Source organism: Kryptolebias marmoratus, unplaced genomic scaffold (genome assembly GCF_001649575.2).
Source record: "Kryptolebias marmoratus isolate JLee-2015 unplaced genomic scaffold, ASM164957v2 Scaffold54, whole genome shotgun sequence".
NCBI classification, from domain to species: Eukaryota; Metazoa; Chordata; class Actinopteri; order Cyprinodontiformes; family Rivulidae; genus Kryptolebias; species Kryptolebias marmoratus.
In genome coordinates this window covers 1-15000 of record NW_023665788.1, presented here as the reverse complement: position 1 = coordinate 15000, position 15000 = coordinate 1, and the positions used below count along the sequence as shown (strand labels likewise).

General features: G+C 43.2%; 2 protein-coding genes across 4 annotated transcripts in view; both read right to left on the bottom strand.

Annotated features, from left to right (window-relative positions):
• The window catches only part of mlpha (melanophilin a), a 12548-nt gene extending 4830 nt beyond the window's left edge, over positions 1–7718 (bottom strand). For 2 of the 3 annotated variants that reach the window (XR_005232878.1, XM_017404143.3), the window contains exons 1-12: positions 7563–7718; positions 6667–6780; positions 5840–6061; positions 5451–5563; positions 5331–5375; positions 4348–4406; positions 4184–4273; positions 3400–3499; positions 3122–3315; positions 2961–3041; positions 2648–2875; positions 1670–1840 (exon numbers count right to left, since the gene is read on the bottom strand). Coding sequence is in view for 2 of the 3 variants with exons in the window: in XM_017404143.3 (XP_017259632.1) it covers positions 1670–1840; positions 2648–2875; positions 2961–3041; positions 3122–3315; positions 3400–3499; positions 4184–4273; positions 4348–4406; positions 5331–5375; positions 5451–5563; positions 5840–6061; positions 6667–6776 (1413 nt within the window). In the remaining variant the exon portion in view is untranslated. The remainder of the gene's footprint in view (positions 1–1669; positions 1841–2647; positions 2876–2960; positions 3042–3121; positions 3316–3399; positions 3500–4183; positions 4274–4347; positions 4407–5330; positions 5376–5450; positions 5564–5839; positions 6062–6666; positions 6781–7562) is intronic. The other variant, XM_017404144.3, reaches the window with a different exon arrangement.
• A 2682-nt stretch (positions 7719–10400) lies between these two features.
• LOC108228566 (sorting nexin-9-like) lies at positions 10401–14996 on the bottom strand (the record flags this gene model as incomplete). The annotated part of the gene is made up of 16 exons (XM_025003276.2): positions 10401–10634; positions 10717–10808; positions 10914–11028; positions 11613–11702; positions 11801–11877; positions 12027–12104; positions 12316–12419; positions 12932–13035; positions 13119–13249; positions 13405–13522; positions 13801–13926; positions 14025–14106; positions 14268–14409; positions 14576–14666; positions 14745–14819; positions 14898–14996. Coding segments are annotated over 16 exons (1572 nt in total), but the record flags the coding sequence as incomplete, so codon positions are not given.
• Positions 14997–15000: the final 4 nt, after the last annotated feature.

Sequence of the window (15000 nt, the reverse complement as noted above, 5' to 3'; positions counted from 1 at the left end):
TATGTTGGCTGTTAGTGGGCCTTTAGTACTTTAGTCATGTTGTATCCTTAGCTTAGCGTTATCATGTTTCAGTTTATGTTAGCTTATTTAGCCTTCCTGTACATTTAGTTTAGTTTAGCTACTCTTTTGACTGTTTTAGCTCATGTTTTAGATATATTTAGTTTCATGATTTCATTTAGATTATACATGATTGATCTATATTTGATTATGATGTTTCTATGATGTTTGATTGTACCTGCTGTATTTGATTCTGTTGTTGTTTCTGTGTTGTAAAGCACTTTGGATCGCCTTGTTGCTGAAAAGAGCTGTATAAATAAATTCCACTTCACTTCACAAAATAACGACAGCAGGGTGTGGTGATTTGGCTTTTTCTGAGTTTTGTTTGTTTTATTCTTATTTTAGTTCTTCGGTTTTTGTTTCTATTCTGTTATTTGGTTGTATTTGCTTTTTGTTTTTCTTATGTTTGTGTTTTCAATTCTCTCCTCCCCAGTCACCTTCTTTCAGTTCTCCTGCCACGCCCATCTCCACCTGCCTGTGATTGTTCTCTCACACCTGGGTCCACTTTCCATGATCATCCTCTGTACTTTAAAACCCGGTCTTCATCCCCCGCTGGTCCATTGATGTTTGTTGCTGTTAGTTTGTTTGTTGTAGTTGCATGTTTCCATCCTGTTCCTGGTTCCGTTCTTGCTCCGTCCTATTATGTTCATCTACTTCTTTGTTTTGATTTAGTTTATGTTTCCATTTGTTTGCTGCCCCGTCAGCTTTTGTTTTGGTTTGTTCCTTAGTTAAATAAAGTAGTTTCTTTTACAATGAGTCTTCTCGCTGGTTTCATCCCTGTCATCTCCACCCAACATGACACAGGGACTGTAGACCACAACTATCTTTGGTTGAAGAACAGAAACACTAACAACCTCAACAACCATTGGATTATTTTAAACCTTCACTTTTCATTTTTAACAACTGTGGCAAAAATATCCCATTAGCAAGGAATTTAAAATTCGATAAATTTCCGAAGACCATCTCAACGCCTTCAACTTGGTGTTTTGTGATCCATGGTTTGGTCCTGATCCTAGAATGGTTCTAGAATACTTTGGTATACCGAAGTGTCCAGGTCTTGTGGCTGCAGCATGAACCAAAACCATCAGCTCTCCACCACCCTGCTGGCAGCTGGTATGAGGGGTTTGTTGCTGTGCATTCTGGGTAAATACCAGCCTTAACTCATTGATCCAGAAGTCTTGTAGTTGATTCAGATGAAACTTTACAAATGTAAGTCTTTCTGCCACGCCCTTTTCAGAGAAAAGAGGCTTTTTCCTGCAACCCTTCCAAACAAACCATGATCTTAAACCATTAACTAAAGCCTGTAGAGTCAAAGATGTTTAATTTAATTGTTAATTTCCAAATTTCAGTAACCCTATTTCTTGTGTTTTGTCTTAGTTACTGATGGAGATGTAGTATTTTCATGAGTTTTAGTACTGAATTCATCCTGTGACCGTTTGAGATTCTCGGCTTGAACCTGAATAAGTTCTCTTGGAGATGTTGAGGAACCTGCTGTAACTGGACCCAGTGTGTTTCCCTGACCCTGACACACAGCAGCCAGAGGAGGGTCAAAGCCAGTCCAGACATTAGGTCACGCTTCAGACGAGGTGTGCAGTTTAAATAGGAAGCTTACATTTTCCTCAAGTTCCCTGAATGCATCATCGGCCTGCTTTACATCAGTGCCGACTAACAGGGACCTGTCGATCGGCTCTGAGAGGCCGTACTCGACCATTGCGTTTTCTGTGGCGTTAATGGTTCTCAGGACCTCAGTGGTGAGGTCACAGAGGGCAGCAGCAGTGGATCTCTGAAAGCCATGTAGAGGGACATATGTTAGCAGCTAGAAAATAACATCCTGCAGCAGCTACCAGGCTGGCCTCCCACACAGGGAGTGCTTTTTACTGAAACACAGGTTTGTTCTGATGCACCAGATCACCAGGGGGCCCATGAGGTCCAGGCAGGTAGCCGCTACTAGGCCAGACCTCCACACAGGGAAAACTTCATCAGAGATGTGTTCTGATGCACCTGATCTCCAGAGGGTCCGTGAGGTCCAGACAGTAGCAACTACCAGGCTGGCACCCGACTCAGGGAGTATTTTCTTTTTTTTCTAAGGCACCTGATCTCCAGGGGGTCCATGAGGTCCAGGCAGGTAGCTGCTTCACATTAACACAACTTGGCAGGTGCTCAGTTAGGCAGGAGGAGGGCTGTTAGTTAGGAAACAGTCATACACCAACGAGTCCACCTAGGAACCTGACCCGCCTTTGATTTTAGTCAAGATCTGATCTCAGTCAGATCTTTCACCCGAGTTCAGGTTCAGTTCTGGTTCTGGAGTGGAGCTTGTTGTCAGGACTTAAACGTAAACATGTTCTGTTCATAGTTTGATGTAATGGAAGGAGACCTGAGGTGAAAGCTGGGCCATGCCAACCTTTTACTAAAAGTTTCACAAACAGGAACCTGAAAGTTCTCAGTTAAAAAAATAATCTCATTCTTCAATCAGGTTGGGACTGGTGGATTTGGACCTTCAGAACCGTTCTTGGAGCAGGTAAAACATTCAGGTTTCTGTTTGCTGTCATGCTTAAGGTTGAAAGCTGCTGCCTCCATGCAGCCATCGTACCTTCTGAGCCTCTGTTGGCACGTCATCGCTAGATGAGCTCAGTTCTTTGTCCTTCACAGAGTCCAGAGGAACCCCTGGTCTGGTACCAGACGATCCTTTGCCCAAAGAGAAAGGCTTCTTTATGCCCTCATCATCTGATGACGGGCCTTTATCACTCAGGTTCCCTGCCAGCTCGCTCAGCTTCCTCCTCAGTTTCTCCTCCTCAGCCTGAGCTGAGGGAGTTGACCCCTGCAGAAAGGCATGGTTGACATTTTCAAAATCAGACACCTCACCACTCTTCATTTAAGGTTTCTAAGTTTGTGTCCCGTCTCACCTCGTCACCTGGCGTCATTTTTTCCTCCAAGCGGCTCAGCAGATTCTCGATGGCCGACATCCGTTTATTCAATTCGTTTATCTGAGAAAATAAATTCAGACAGAAAATGTTTTATTTTCCTAACAGGAAGTTCTCATCACCAGCATTTTCTGTTTTCTTACAGGAGGGGCTTGGCCCAGGTTCTCCTGTGAGGCGGTTCTGCTGTTCTTCCGACGGTGGGGTGGTTGTTGGTACATAGGGGGGCACCTGGGGCACTCGTCCTCATCGGAGGTGTCGACATACTGCTGCCGAGCCATCGAGGAGCTGATCTTAGACAGAGAGCGAGTCCGTACCATCCGGTTCTCTGCATAGTCATCTGAGAAAACACAAACAGGCAAACCCACCCAAAGGTGAGTCGTGCAGGTAACACAGGTGAGTACACTTAGTGTTGGCTTCTGACCTGGTCTCATGTTATAGCGGTCCAAACTCTTCCTACGGTTCCCTCGGTGGTTGTAATAGTCGTAGTCCACATCATTCCTGTAGCACCGATCGTCCTGCATCTGTTTTTTACATAGTGTCAGTAAATGCATCATTAAACCAAAGTCTGATTGTCACAACTCACGGCTCCTCCTCTCAGGCCACGCCCACGTCGCCATGCCACGCCCACGTCGCCATACCACCTCCTCCTCATCCCAATTACCTGCACCTGTTTCCACCTGTATTTATGCTCACTCCTCACTCTCAGACTCCGCCAGATTATTGAACAGCTTTTACCCAGTAAATGTCCAGCACTTATCATAGTTTCATGCCTGCCTGGCCTTTGACCTCTTGCCTGCCCCTTTTTGGATACCTTTTCGGACTCAGACCTGGAATGACAAACCCCTCTTCTGCCTTCTGGACCTGGCTTTTTGATCACCCTTCTCTGGATTTGGCTGCCAACCTCTGACCTCCCGGTTCTGACCCTACGCCTGTTATTGGATATCCCCATCGGCTTAACCCCCTCATTCGACGCAGTGTCTGTTCTTGTCACCCAGTGCCCAGAACTCGAGCCTGGGACAGAACCTGACCTGCTACAGAGCGTGAGTGCTGTTTTCTATACATCCCTGAACAGGCCTGTGTTAACCAATAAAAGGTGAAATCTTTGTGTTTGTCAACTCGTGCTGACTCCATTCTCGCCCTGCCTTGTCACTGATCAGTTCTTGTTTGTTTCTCAGTAAAAGCAGCTCTGGTCATGTGGAACTGACCTGTACCGACGGGCGGCGGGAATGAGGAAGATAATCCTCAGAGTCAAAGTCCATTGGATGAACTGACAGCAGGCGTTTATTCTTCCTCATCTGAGTGGAAAACATTTGTTTTAGGTGTTAATGTTGTAATTTTACATTTCCTTCACTTTGGTTTTAAAGTTTACCACTCTGTAGCGCTGGGCCTCGGCCTCTCCTGGATCGTCCTCGTAACCATTGTGCATGTCTGGAATAAAACACAATGTTGAACTGTTTTTATTTGTCTTCTGGGAAAATAGTGTCCCAGTTAGCTATGCTGAGTCTGCAAAATGAGCAAAAAGCTAAACTTGTTGTCAGACAGCTGCTTTAAGTAACATTGAATTAGGCCCCACCCATGTTTTCTAACAACACAAAGGTTTTTTTTTTCTCATCCTAACATCGACACAGAAATACTTTTAGAAGCCCTTAATCGGTGAGAAAATCTGGACATGCCAGTAGTTTAATGTGACACAAAGAAGTTGTACTTTGTGGTCAGTTCACAAAAAGGACTCTGATTTTACTCTAGTATTTTCCATTCCTGTGTTTGCAGTTTTGAGCACTGCTCAGACCTTGTTTCCTGTTTTTGTGGCAGTGTTACAGCACCACATGCAGGCCTGGCATAGTTACTGCAGCATTTGGGTTATTCTTTAGTCTGTTCGTTTCCATGTGAATGAAAACTTTTCTCAAAACTGTGGTGTGTTTGAGGATAATTTTAGAAACAAGTATAGCCGGCAGTGGCTCAGGAGGTAGGGGCTCGTCCTGTAACCGGAGGGTTGCTGGTTAGAAACCCCTGCTCCATCCATCTCAGCCTTTGTGTCCTTGGGCAGAACACTTCACCTGGTGGTGGTCAGAGGGCTCGGTGTCATGGCCGCCTCACTTCTGTCAGCCCACCCCAGCTCACCACCATCAGTGAGTGAATGATTGTAGTGTGAGGCGCTTTGGGGTCCTTGGACGAGATAAAGCTCTAAACAAGTGCAGGCCATGTACCATTTTCCATCCTTTGGAAAGACAGCGTTCCCATGTTGATGGGGCCTTTACATTGAATCAGTTTGTTTGGTATAAAAAGGTTGTTTCGGTTCAGTTGATTGCGCACCATGTTGGCTCTGATTAAAGTGTTGGTTGTGAAACTCACAGCTGCGGACGTCCGGCATACTCTGAGTGTCGTCATCTCGACCACCTGATGCAGAGACGCACTGTTAGCTTGGAGCAATGTCGCCTTGATGAGACACAAACATTTAGTGTCAGGAGTTACCGTCTCCGTTCAGACGCTTGTACAGCGACCTCATCACCTTCGCGCTGCCGAAGCGCTTGAAACGGTTTCTCATGTTATCATGGTACCAGCCCAGAGTCCCAATCCTCAAGACTCTGTAACACAATAAATTATTGTAGAAAAATAATATCCACAACCCAACATCCTGCTCTGACCCAGCTTTGACCAAACTAATTATGTCCACAATCCAGATCCTGATCCACAAGACTCAGTTTTTGAAAAATGCCACAAAATACTGAACCAAAAAATAAGCACAACTCAACATCCTGATTGAGGAAAGTCTCGTGTGACACCTGAGGGTCTCCGCTGACGAGCTCATCTGATTCCTGACTGGATCTCACCCAAGTCTGCAGGTGTTGCCTGAGTCTCACCTGGTCATGCGGCAGTTGTCACACACCCAGCCATGCTCCTTCTTGTTGTAGCGGCTGCAGGACTTGCAGGTGTACATGTGGCAGTCCAGACACTGGCGTTTACTGTTCACCAGAAACTTGAAGGGCTGCAGGCAGCGGATGCACAACGAGTCTGCCACGTTTCTCTGAGCCCCCAGCAGCTCTCGCTTTGTGTCCTCCTTCTCAATCTGACTCTTCAGGTCTCTGCAACCAACAGGAGACCAGACAAAGACTCAGATATGTTGAGAGGTTTGTCTTTGCAGCCCAGAAAGATCAGAAACACAAACACAACATCTTTGAAGAATAAAGAATATTCAGAGTAGAGATTAAACCCCAAACCTGTTGTTTGTTTCGACCCAGTTTATTTTTTAGATTTTTTAGGGATAAGTCTCTGATGGGAATGATTGACTCTGTTGATGTTTATCAGTTGTTGAACTCCTGACAAACGAACTCGACTTGTTTCTGTAAAAATCTAATCTAATTTAAAACAGAAAATGTGGTTCTAGTAGCAGCTTCCTCCTTGTTTATGTCCAGCTGTGTGCCCCACGGGGCTGATGGGAGTTGGAGTCTTCAGTGGGATACAGGGAGTGTTTGTGATGTCACAGCGTGTGACTGCAGCATGATCGACTGCAGCAACAACATCTGTAACGCTCAGAAGAATGACCCGATTCACAAAGACACACAGCTGACTTTTTCAAATAAGGAATCTGTCAAACTTACTCTTCTTCTGTTGTCACCATGTAAATGTTAAAATATGCCATCAAGTCAACAGTCAGATGAGTGAATGAACAGAAAAGGGTCAATCGTACGTGAGTCTGTCCTCCTCCTTCTTACGAAGGTTGAAGTCTCGTTGGATCACCTCCCACACATGTTTGGCTTCTTCATCTGTCAGACGGGAAAGGTCCAATTTTCGCTCCATGGTTCTGAAACACAGGAACCAATCAATAATGGGTGAAACTTTACAGCTGATTGATCAGATCATTGGCTCCTGTTAATTTTACCTTTGTTTTGCTACTTTCAGTCCTTAGCTAGCCTTTGCTTCTGTTAGTTTTAACTCAGTCTCAGCACTCGTTCATCTCTGTATTTTATTAGAAGATATCATTTTTCTAGTTTGCATTTGAAATCTTCTGTCACTTAATATTAAAATATTCCAATTCAACAAACAAAAAGCAGCTGAAACAACAAACCTCTTAGTAGCTTCACTGAACCAAAACATATTTCTCAGATGAGACTAAATCTCAGATTCACCTTCTTTATTTATCTGCTATAAACAGATTTATACTAGCATGAAAGTTTCAGATCAACTTAATAAAAGAGAAAATATCTGCAAGCAATATCATCAAATGATCACTGTTATCAGTGTTGATCTAAAATCTTCAGTTTAAAGTTCTGTAAAGTTTTTGTTTCAGACTGAGGCCACACCCTGCAGTCGACCCGATGCCTCAGAGATCATCAGAACATCCAACTAAACGGATCAGAACATCTAAAATAAACGGATCAGAAGAGCCAAACCAGACGGATCACTTTGTTTTCATCATGTATGAAAGAAACCTTCATTTTTGATCAACATAAGGTTGTTTTTTTACCTCAGGGAAAGTTTCTGCACAGAAGTATGACATTTGAAATGAACTGACCTGAGATCTGCTTCAGTTAAATCTAATCAGCTGGGATTAATAAATTTAATTAAAGATCATAAAAAACTCACCAAGTCTCTCAAGAGGCTGAAGCTGCTGACTGAAGAAATGAGAGGAAAAACCCCAGAACATCACGCATCACATGATGCTCACAAACAGACACACACACATACACACAGACAGACACACACACACAGATACACACAAACCCATACAAACAGATACACACAAACACAGATAAACACACAAGCAGATACACACACACAGAAACGGATACACACACACAGATATACACACAAGCAGATACACAGACAGAGACAAACAGATACACACAAGCAGATGCACACACACACACACACAACCCCACACACAGATACACACACATTCAAACACAACCCCCCTCCCCCCCACACACGAACACACACACAGATAGAAGTTTGTGCTCACATGAGTTGCCTCTGAGTCATGTGACCGAGTCAAGTCACTGAGTCATGTGACCGAGTCAAGTCACTGAGTCATGTGACCGAGTCAAGTCACTGACCAAGTCAAGTCACTGAGTCATGTGACCAAGTCAAGTCACTGAGTCATGTGACCGAGTCAAGTCACTGAGTCATGTGACCGAGTCATGTCACTGAGTCATGTGACCAAGTCAAGTCACTGAGTCATGTGACCGAGTCAAGTCACTAAGTCATGTGACCAAGTCATGTCACTGACCAAGTCAAGTCACTGAGTCATGTGGCCGAGTCATGTGACCAAGTCAAGTCACACTTGCCACACTCCATACCAGTAGGTGGCGGTAATGCAACCTTACTGTTTTTTGCCAACCGCCATAAAAGTCTACAAAGAAGAAGACGAAGGAGGCCAGTCTGTGATTGGCTGGTGGCTTATTTACATACAACTTTTGGTTGCCAGCGCAGAGAGAGCAGAGCGAGCGAGCAGTTTGTCAGAGTTGAGCGGTCTGTACTCTCAAATCAGTGTCACTGCGCGCTCAACTTGGTGGCACAATAATAACGCCATACTGCAGAAGGTGGTGACGGCTGGCATGAGGGAGACGGGCCTCCTGTATCCCTTCAGGCAGGAGCTGCTGAGCTCATGTTCCTGCTGCTGGGCTTCAAACAGAGGCCTGTTTCAGTCCATCTCATGCACCCGTGTGATGTGAACGACGGTACCACGAGTTTCATACTTTCTGTTTCTGACCAGGTTTAGTTATTTTTCTGTATTTCTGAGCAGAAAAACCCCTACCTGACAAGGTGAAGGCTCTGATAGGACAGTTTTTATGGTGACCACTGATAGTGCCTATGATGATGTGATCAGCAAACACAGAAGACTCTCAGGTAATCTGGTTTTATAAACTTTAACCTACAATCTCTGACAGATGAATCAGTTTCCCTGCAGCTTCCTGACCAGGGGTCAGAGGTCAGGGCTCATCAGCTAGTTTCAGTTTGTCCTCTCTGATAAAATGATCAACACTTCCAATCAATGTGACCTTAGTGTAATCAGTAAATTGTAATATTGCTGCACTAGATCATAAAATGATTTTGGAGGAGCTGACTGAACCCATATCATGTAAGAAACAATCTTTTTTTATATATTTTTTTATTTTTTTATTCATTCATTTCATTTAATACAAAAAAAAACAACCTAACACGTTTTTTGACATACTAAAAAATAAAAAATACATCTCAATCCATATGTATTTCAAAAATTTAAAAAAAAAAAACAAAATGAAATGAAAGGCAGCAGAAAGAAGAAAAAAATCTTATAATATCTGCCCCTTTCTTCTCAACTCTGAATCAAAACAGAAAAAAATGGTTATCTTCTGCAACAAAAAACAAAGTCAGTCGTCCATCTCAGTTAAACAACGTTAATATGAGCTCACTTTATACTGTTTCATACTTCTTCAAGAATCCAATCTTTGACAATCTCTTAAACATGTACAATGATTTGGCATTTTTAACATCATTTTGTAGGTCGTTCCACAATTTAACTCTTTGAATCGAGATACATCGTTCTTTCAAACTGGTTCTGAATTTGGGTTTCTGAAAAATCTGTGTCCCCTTAAGATTATAACAGCTCTCTCTCTTTGCAAAGAGTTTTTGGATGTTTGAGGGTAATGAGTTTAGGTGTGCCTTATACATAACTAACAAAATATTATAATCAACTAAATCATAGAATTTCAATAACCTCAATTTACAAAACAATATATTGGAAGGATATTTGCCATGTTTTCGGGTGATAACTCTTATAGCCCTTTTTTGCAAAACAAAAACAGATTTTGTACTGGTATTACATGCCTTTCCCCATACCTCAACACAATAGACCAAGTGTGGAACAATTAGTACATTATACAACATATACATTGCATGATCATTCAGAAAATCCCTTACTTTATAAAGCAATGCAATTGATTTGGCCATTTTTGTTCTTAAATAATTCAAATGGGATTTCCATGTTAATCCCTCGTCAATAATCACACCCAAGAACTTCACCTCACTAACTCTACAAATCTCTACACCATCAACTTTGAATGGAATATTAACAGTTCTTTGTCTCCTTGTAAATAACATATAATTTGTTTTATCCAAATTTAAGGATAATTTATTAAGTTTGAACCAATTTTGTATTTGCATAAATTCTGTTTGCATTTTTTCTAACATCCATTCTATATCTTGACCTAGACAAAAAAAAGTGGTGTCATCCGCAAATAGAACACATTTGAAAAACCCTGACACATTAACCAAGTCATTAATATATAGGATGAACAACTTTGGTCCGAGTACTGAACCCTGTGGATCTTAGATCAGTTCTTCATGTCTGACCCAGTTTAGACCCCCGGTGCTGCTTCAGATCAGTATTACCCATCATGCACAGGGAACCTGCTGTACCAGAACAGAACAGAACACAGAACACTGAGGTAGAAAGATTATTTATTGTTAAAGATCATCAATCATCTATTAAAAGAGTGAAAAAGTTTTTAAATACAACATAATATAAAGTTAGTGTTTCCCCTCACAACAAGTTTTTATTTTGTTGAATCTGAAATGGATCAGGTCATGTGACGATGACATCAGCAGTGACATCACCAGGCTCCACCTTCACAGCGTGTTGAAATGACTCAGAGCTTCTCTCAGCTTATCAGCAATCTGTCCAATCAGAAAGCAGACAGGAGATGATGTCACATGTTGGCTTACCTGTCCTGACCTCGCCCCCTGCGTCTCAGCTCACCTGTTGGTAGAAGGCCACCTGCTGCTCCAGGTAGAACTGCATCACTCGGTTGTAGTCATGGATACGGTTGCTATGGAAATGATTCATCTCAGCTGCAGGAGACAGGAGGTGAGTTACAGTCTGCACATGCTCAGTGACAGCTCTCTGTGTAGCACTGACTGTAGTACTGGGTGTAGTACTGAGTGTAGTACTGTTACCCTGCAGTGCGTAGCTCATGCAGCTGATGCGATGGTTTATGCACTTCCTGTCGCTGTTGTTGATTTTTCCTGCAGAAACCAACCGGTCGGCTTCCTTCACTTTATCTACTGCAGCCTGAACACACAAACAGGTGAAAACACACCTTCTAACTACCTATCACTAAGCCCCTCCCACTGTGTGGTTAAACAATAAACATACAGCTGACAAAAGTCACAAATATTTAGTTTGCTTGTTAAAAAAACCTCTTGTTTAATTACAAAACAAAGGCGCTAATAAAAAATACCTCCAAACTAAAAGATTTAGTCATATTGATCCATGTCTTTAAAATAAAAGCGGCTCAAGTCACAGACTGATCTTATTTTCAAAATAAAGGTTTTTTGAGTCACAGACCTGTCTCTTCAGGTTTATTCTGTTGTTATCTTTTGTGTATACTAGAACACTGACTCAGCCTATTAGTACTGTGTGTAGTAGTACTGCAGTACCTTGTGTACAATGAGTAATATTTTTGTGCAGTAGCATTGCAGTGGCTGGTCTACAGTGGCATGTAGTATAACAGAGCTGCAGTGCCTGGTCTACAGTGAGGATGCAGTGGTGCAGAAGTACTCGGGTTTACAGTGCTGTGTAGTACCATGACAGTGCTGCTGCAAAGACAGATCTGAAGCAGCGTGCAGTATTATAGTGCAGTACACATTCAGTACCTTCTGTACAGTGATTATTTCAGGGAAGCATCCCAGCAGGCCTTTGTACTCGCTGTTGGTCTCTAGCAGGAAGTGAAGATCTTTCTGAGGCTGAAGAAACATCAAACAGTAAACTTGAGTAAATAGGGTGTGTGTGTGTGTGTGTGTGTGTGTGTGTGTGTTGTGTGTGTGTGTTGTGAGCATGTAACCTGCTCTGCAACAATCTGAGCGATCTCCTCGTAGGTTTTTCCTGCAGCTGTCATAGCGTTTGTCAGTGTTTCCTCTCCTTGAACACAAACATGTCAAAGTTACACATTTACCACAAAACATATACACTGAAAATCTAAAAACCTAACTGTCCCAGTGTCCCTAAATGCACCATCATGTACCATTTAAACCCTTTATCAAGGACTCCCTTGTCTCATGTGGCCTCACCTGGATACTTGCTGCTGCTGAAAACGATTGACAGATTCTGGAAGGCTCGACCAATTCGCTCATACTCTTTAGGAAGTGCTGGATCACACAAAGGACAGACACAAAATCTGACGTCCTGAGACTAACAGAGAACACACTGCATGTGTATACAATCAGTCTTTTAGTCTTATCAATACAAACTCAGCGATAACTGTACCAATAAAAACGATACATACAGGAAACTGTACCTAGAAAGTACTGTTTTATAACTCTGGGTACAGATAACTACATGTATTGAGTTAATACTGACGTCCAGTGCAGCGTTTCCAGTGTGTATGCCCGACGTTCAGCAGCTCTCTGACTCCATCATCCATGGACTTTGTAAACCGACTGTACTGCTCACACTGCTGGTCACTACACAACACATTAATACACACTGTAACACAAGTGGAGTTAAGACAAGATCTCTTCCACAAACCCGTCTGTATACAAACATGATTGGAGTTTGTGTGAGTTATTTTTCTCTCTGATTTCATGCTGTCACTCTTGTGTTCAGCTTATCTGTTTGATTCTGTTTAGTTTTAGTTTTTCTCATTTTTCACCTGCCCTCAGCTCAGTAATTCTCCGGTCTGCCTGCCACGCCCACCTCACCTGTTACTCGTTATGTCCCAGCTGTAATTCATTTCCCACTCACCCTCAGTTCTTTAAAGCCGGTCTCTTTTTATTCATTCTGCTTTGAAATCCATGCGTCTGTTTTCTCCCTCACCTGACACGTCAGACTTTGTTTTTATTTTTACTTCAAAATGAGTCTGCACTCTGGGTTCGCTCTGCAGCATCAGAACAAACCTGTCACGATTCTTTCCCCGACCCCCCGTAGATGAGCAGTCAGAAGGTATTGCAGACAGGTTTTCAGAACGGTGACTTACACCTGAGTCAAGTCGAGTTCTGCAGCTTCAGGTTCAATCAGAGTGAACATCATCGGACCCACCATCTCGTCTTTCTCCGCCCTCCTCTTTCCTGCTTTCCATTCCTGAAACATCCAAACCTCATCTCAGCCAATAAGGACAAAGAGTTAAAGCTACCACCCTGAGACATTACCTGTCTGTAACACACCTTTTCATCTTTGTAGGTGAGAAAGAGTTGAAAGACTTCACTCTGAGAAACAACAGGATGCCGACACATTCGAGTCATCCAAGCCTGCAAGCGTTCCATCCTCATCCTGATAAAGTCTTCGTCAAATCTTCCTGAAAGCACAGGTGAGAGGGGCACAAGTGTTAGTTGAGTCAGTCATTCCGGTATATTCAACAACTAAAACAAGGTCATCATTTAAATGATGTGGCTGTTGTATAAAGTTGGACAGGTAAATAAGGCAGCTGTGGTTGTTATGGTGACGGCTCACCTGTCACCTGTTTGTCAGGCAGAGAGGGGATGGGCAGCAGCGAGCTGAACTTCTCCAGCAGACGCTCGTACAGCCAATCAAAGTGCTTGTAGCGATGATTGACAGGTCTGTTGGTGGTCTGGAGAGTTATTATTGTCAGTATATGGTAGAAAGTACAACACAGGTCTTCTCAGTACTGCAGGGGATTACATAAAGTACTAGACAGTACTACAAATATCCTATGAGTACCCCAGAGTCTAGGAAAAAGTACTACAAAGGATTACAAAAAGAAAACCAGAGTACTACAACAGTACTGAGTACCACCAAGTATAAAAGATAGAAATAGCCCAGATAAACACAGAGAGTACTAGATTATTAGATTCTTATCTCAGAGAGTACTACAGAGTATGGCCTTACGTTTGGAGTGATCTGGTACTCTATGAAGCTCTTCAGTCCGTATAGTTTGGACTCTTTCTTCGGATCGGCGATGATGCAGTCCAGAGGAGAAGTCGAGTACAGCCAGACTGGACCCACTTCTCCCATCTGATTGGACAGAACCAGAACCATCGAGAGAGCAGAGACACTGATCGTTAACAGTGATCAACCAATGAGAGCGCAGATCAACCACCCTGATGACTCACATAAACAGGAAGTCTGTCTCTGCTGTTAGGAGGTTTGGACAACAGGAATACTTCTGGACTCGGACCTTTGGAGAACGGGAACCTGAGAACACACCACAACACTGGGATCTACTAGGATATATACTAGGATGTATACTGGGATCTACTGGGATTCAGTGGTTTTATACTGGACTCTGGTGAACTTTACTGCAGCCTGGTGTAGAGCCATGTTTGGTTTAGTTAGTGTTTTCAAAACATAATTACTTGTTGAGAGAGATCTTGACAGAGGGACCATGAGTACTTCGCCCAGAAGCCCCCACCTCCTCCATGTGACCATCTCCATGGTAACTGCTCACTGATTGGTCGTCCCAGTCATCGTCCCACTCGCCATCGTCATCCTCGGCAGCTACTGGAGACACTTTTATCTGGTCAGTTCTCTCAGGCAGGAGTTTCTTAGTCAACTTATGAGCACCGGGCAACAGAGGTTCAGTCCCAGTCTCACCTGTTCTGCAGAACCTTTAGACTCAAAGCAGAATAAACACAAAACAATCACAAAACCAAGTTTGTTGTACCTTGATATGGCTGTGGATACGCTTGACTGTCCCATCCCTGAGAGTTACTGACAGAAGCCCCGCCCCCTGACCAGGAGTCTTCGCCTCCAATCTGCAACACACCAACGTCTGAGGAAGCACTTTAATCTGTCTGGTGATTTTATATGTTTATCCTCAGTGACCTGCTCACCTGTAAATACCCCTCAGGTACGAGTCCAGTGTGTCCATGGGAGTTCTGTGCTGCAATCCAGCCTCCTCCTACAGTCTGAGCAGCAGGGAGGTGTTAGAACCGTGTAAGTTCTGATACTTGGTGTATGAGTCAGAATCGACCAGGTGAGGTTACCTGGTCGATGATGGTGACTGTCTCTCCCTCTTTGACTGACAGCTCGTTGTTTCCAGCCTCAGCTACGAAGTCGTACAGAACCAGAGCCTGAGAAACAAAAAGA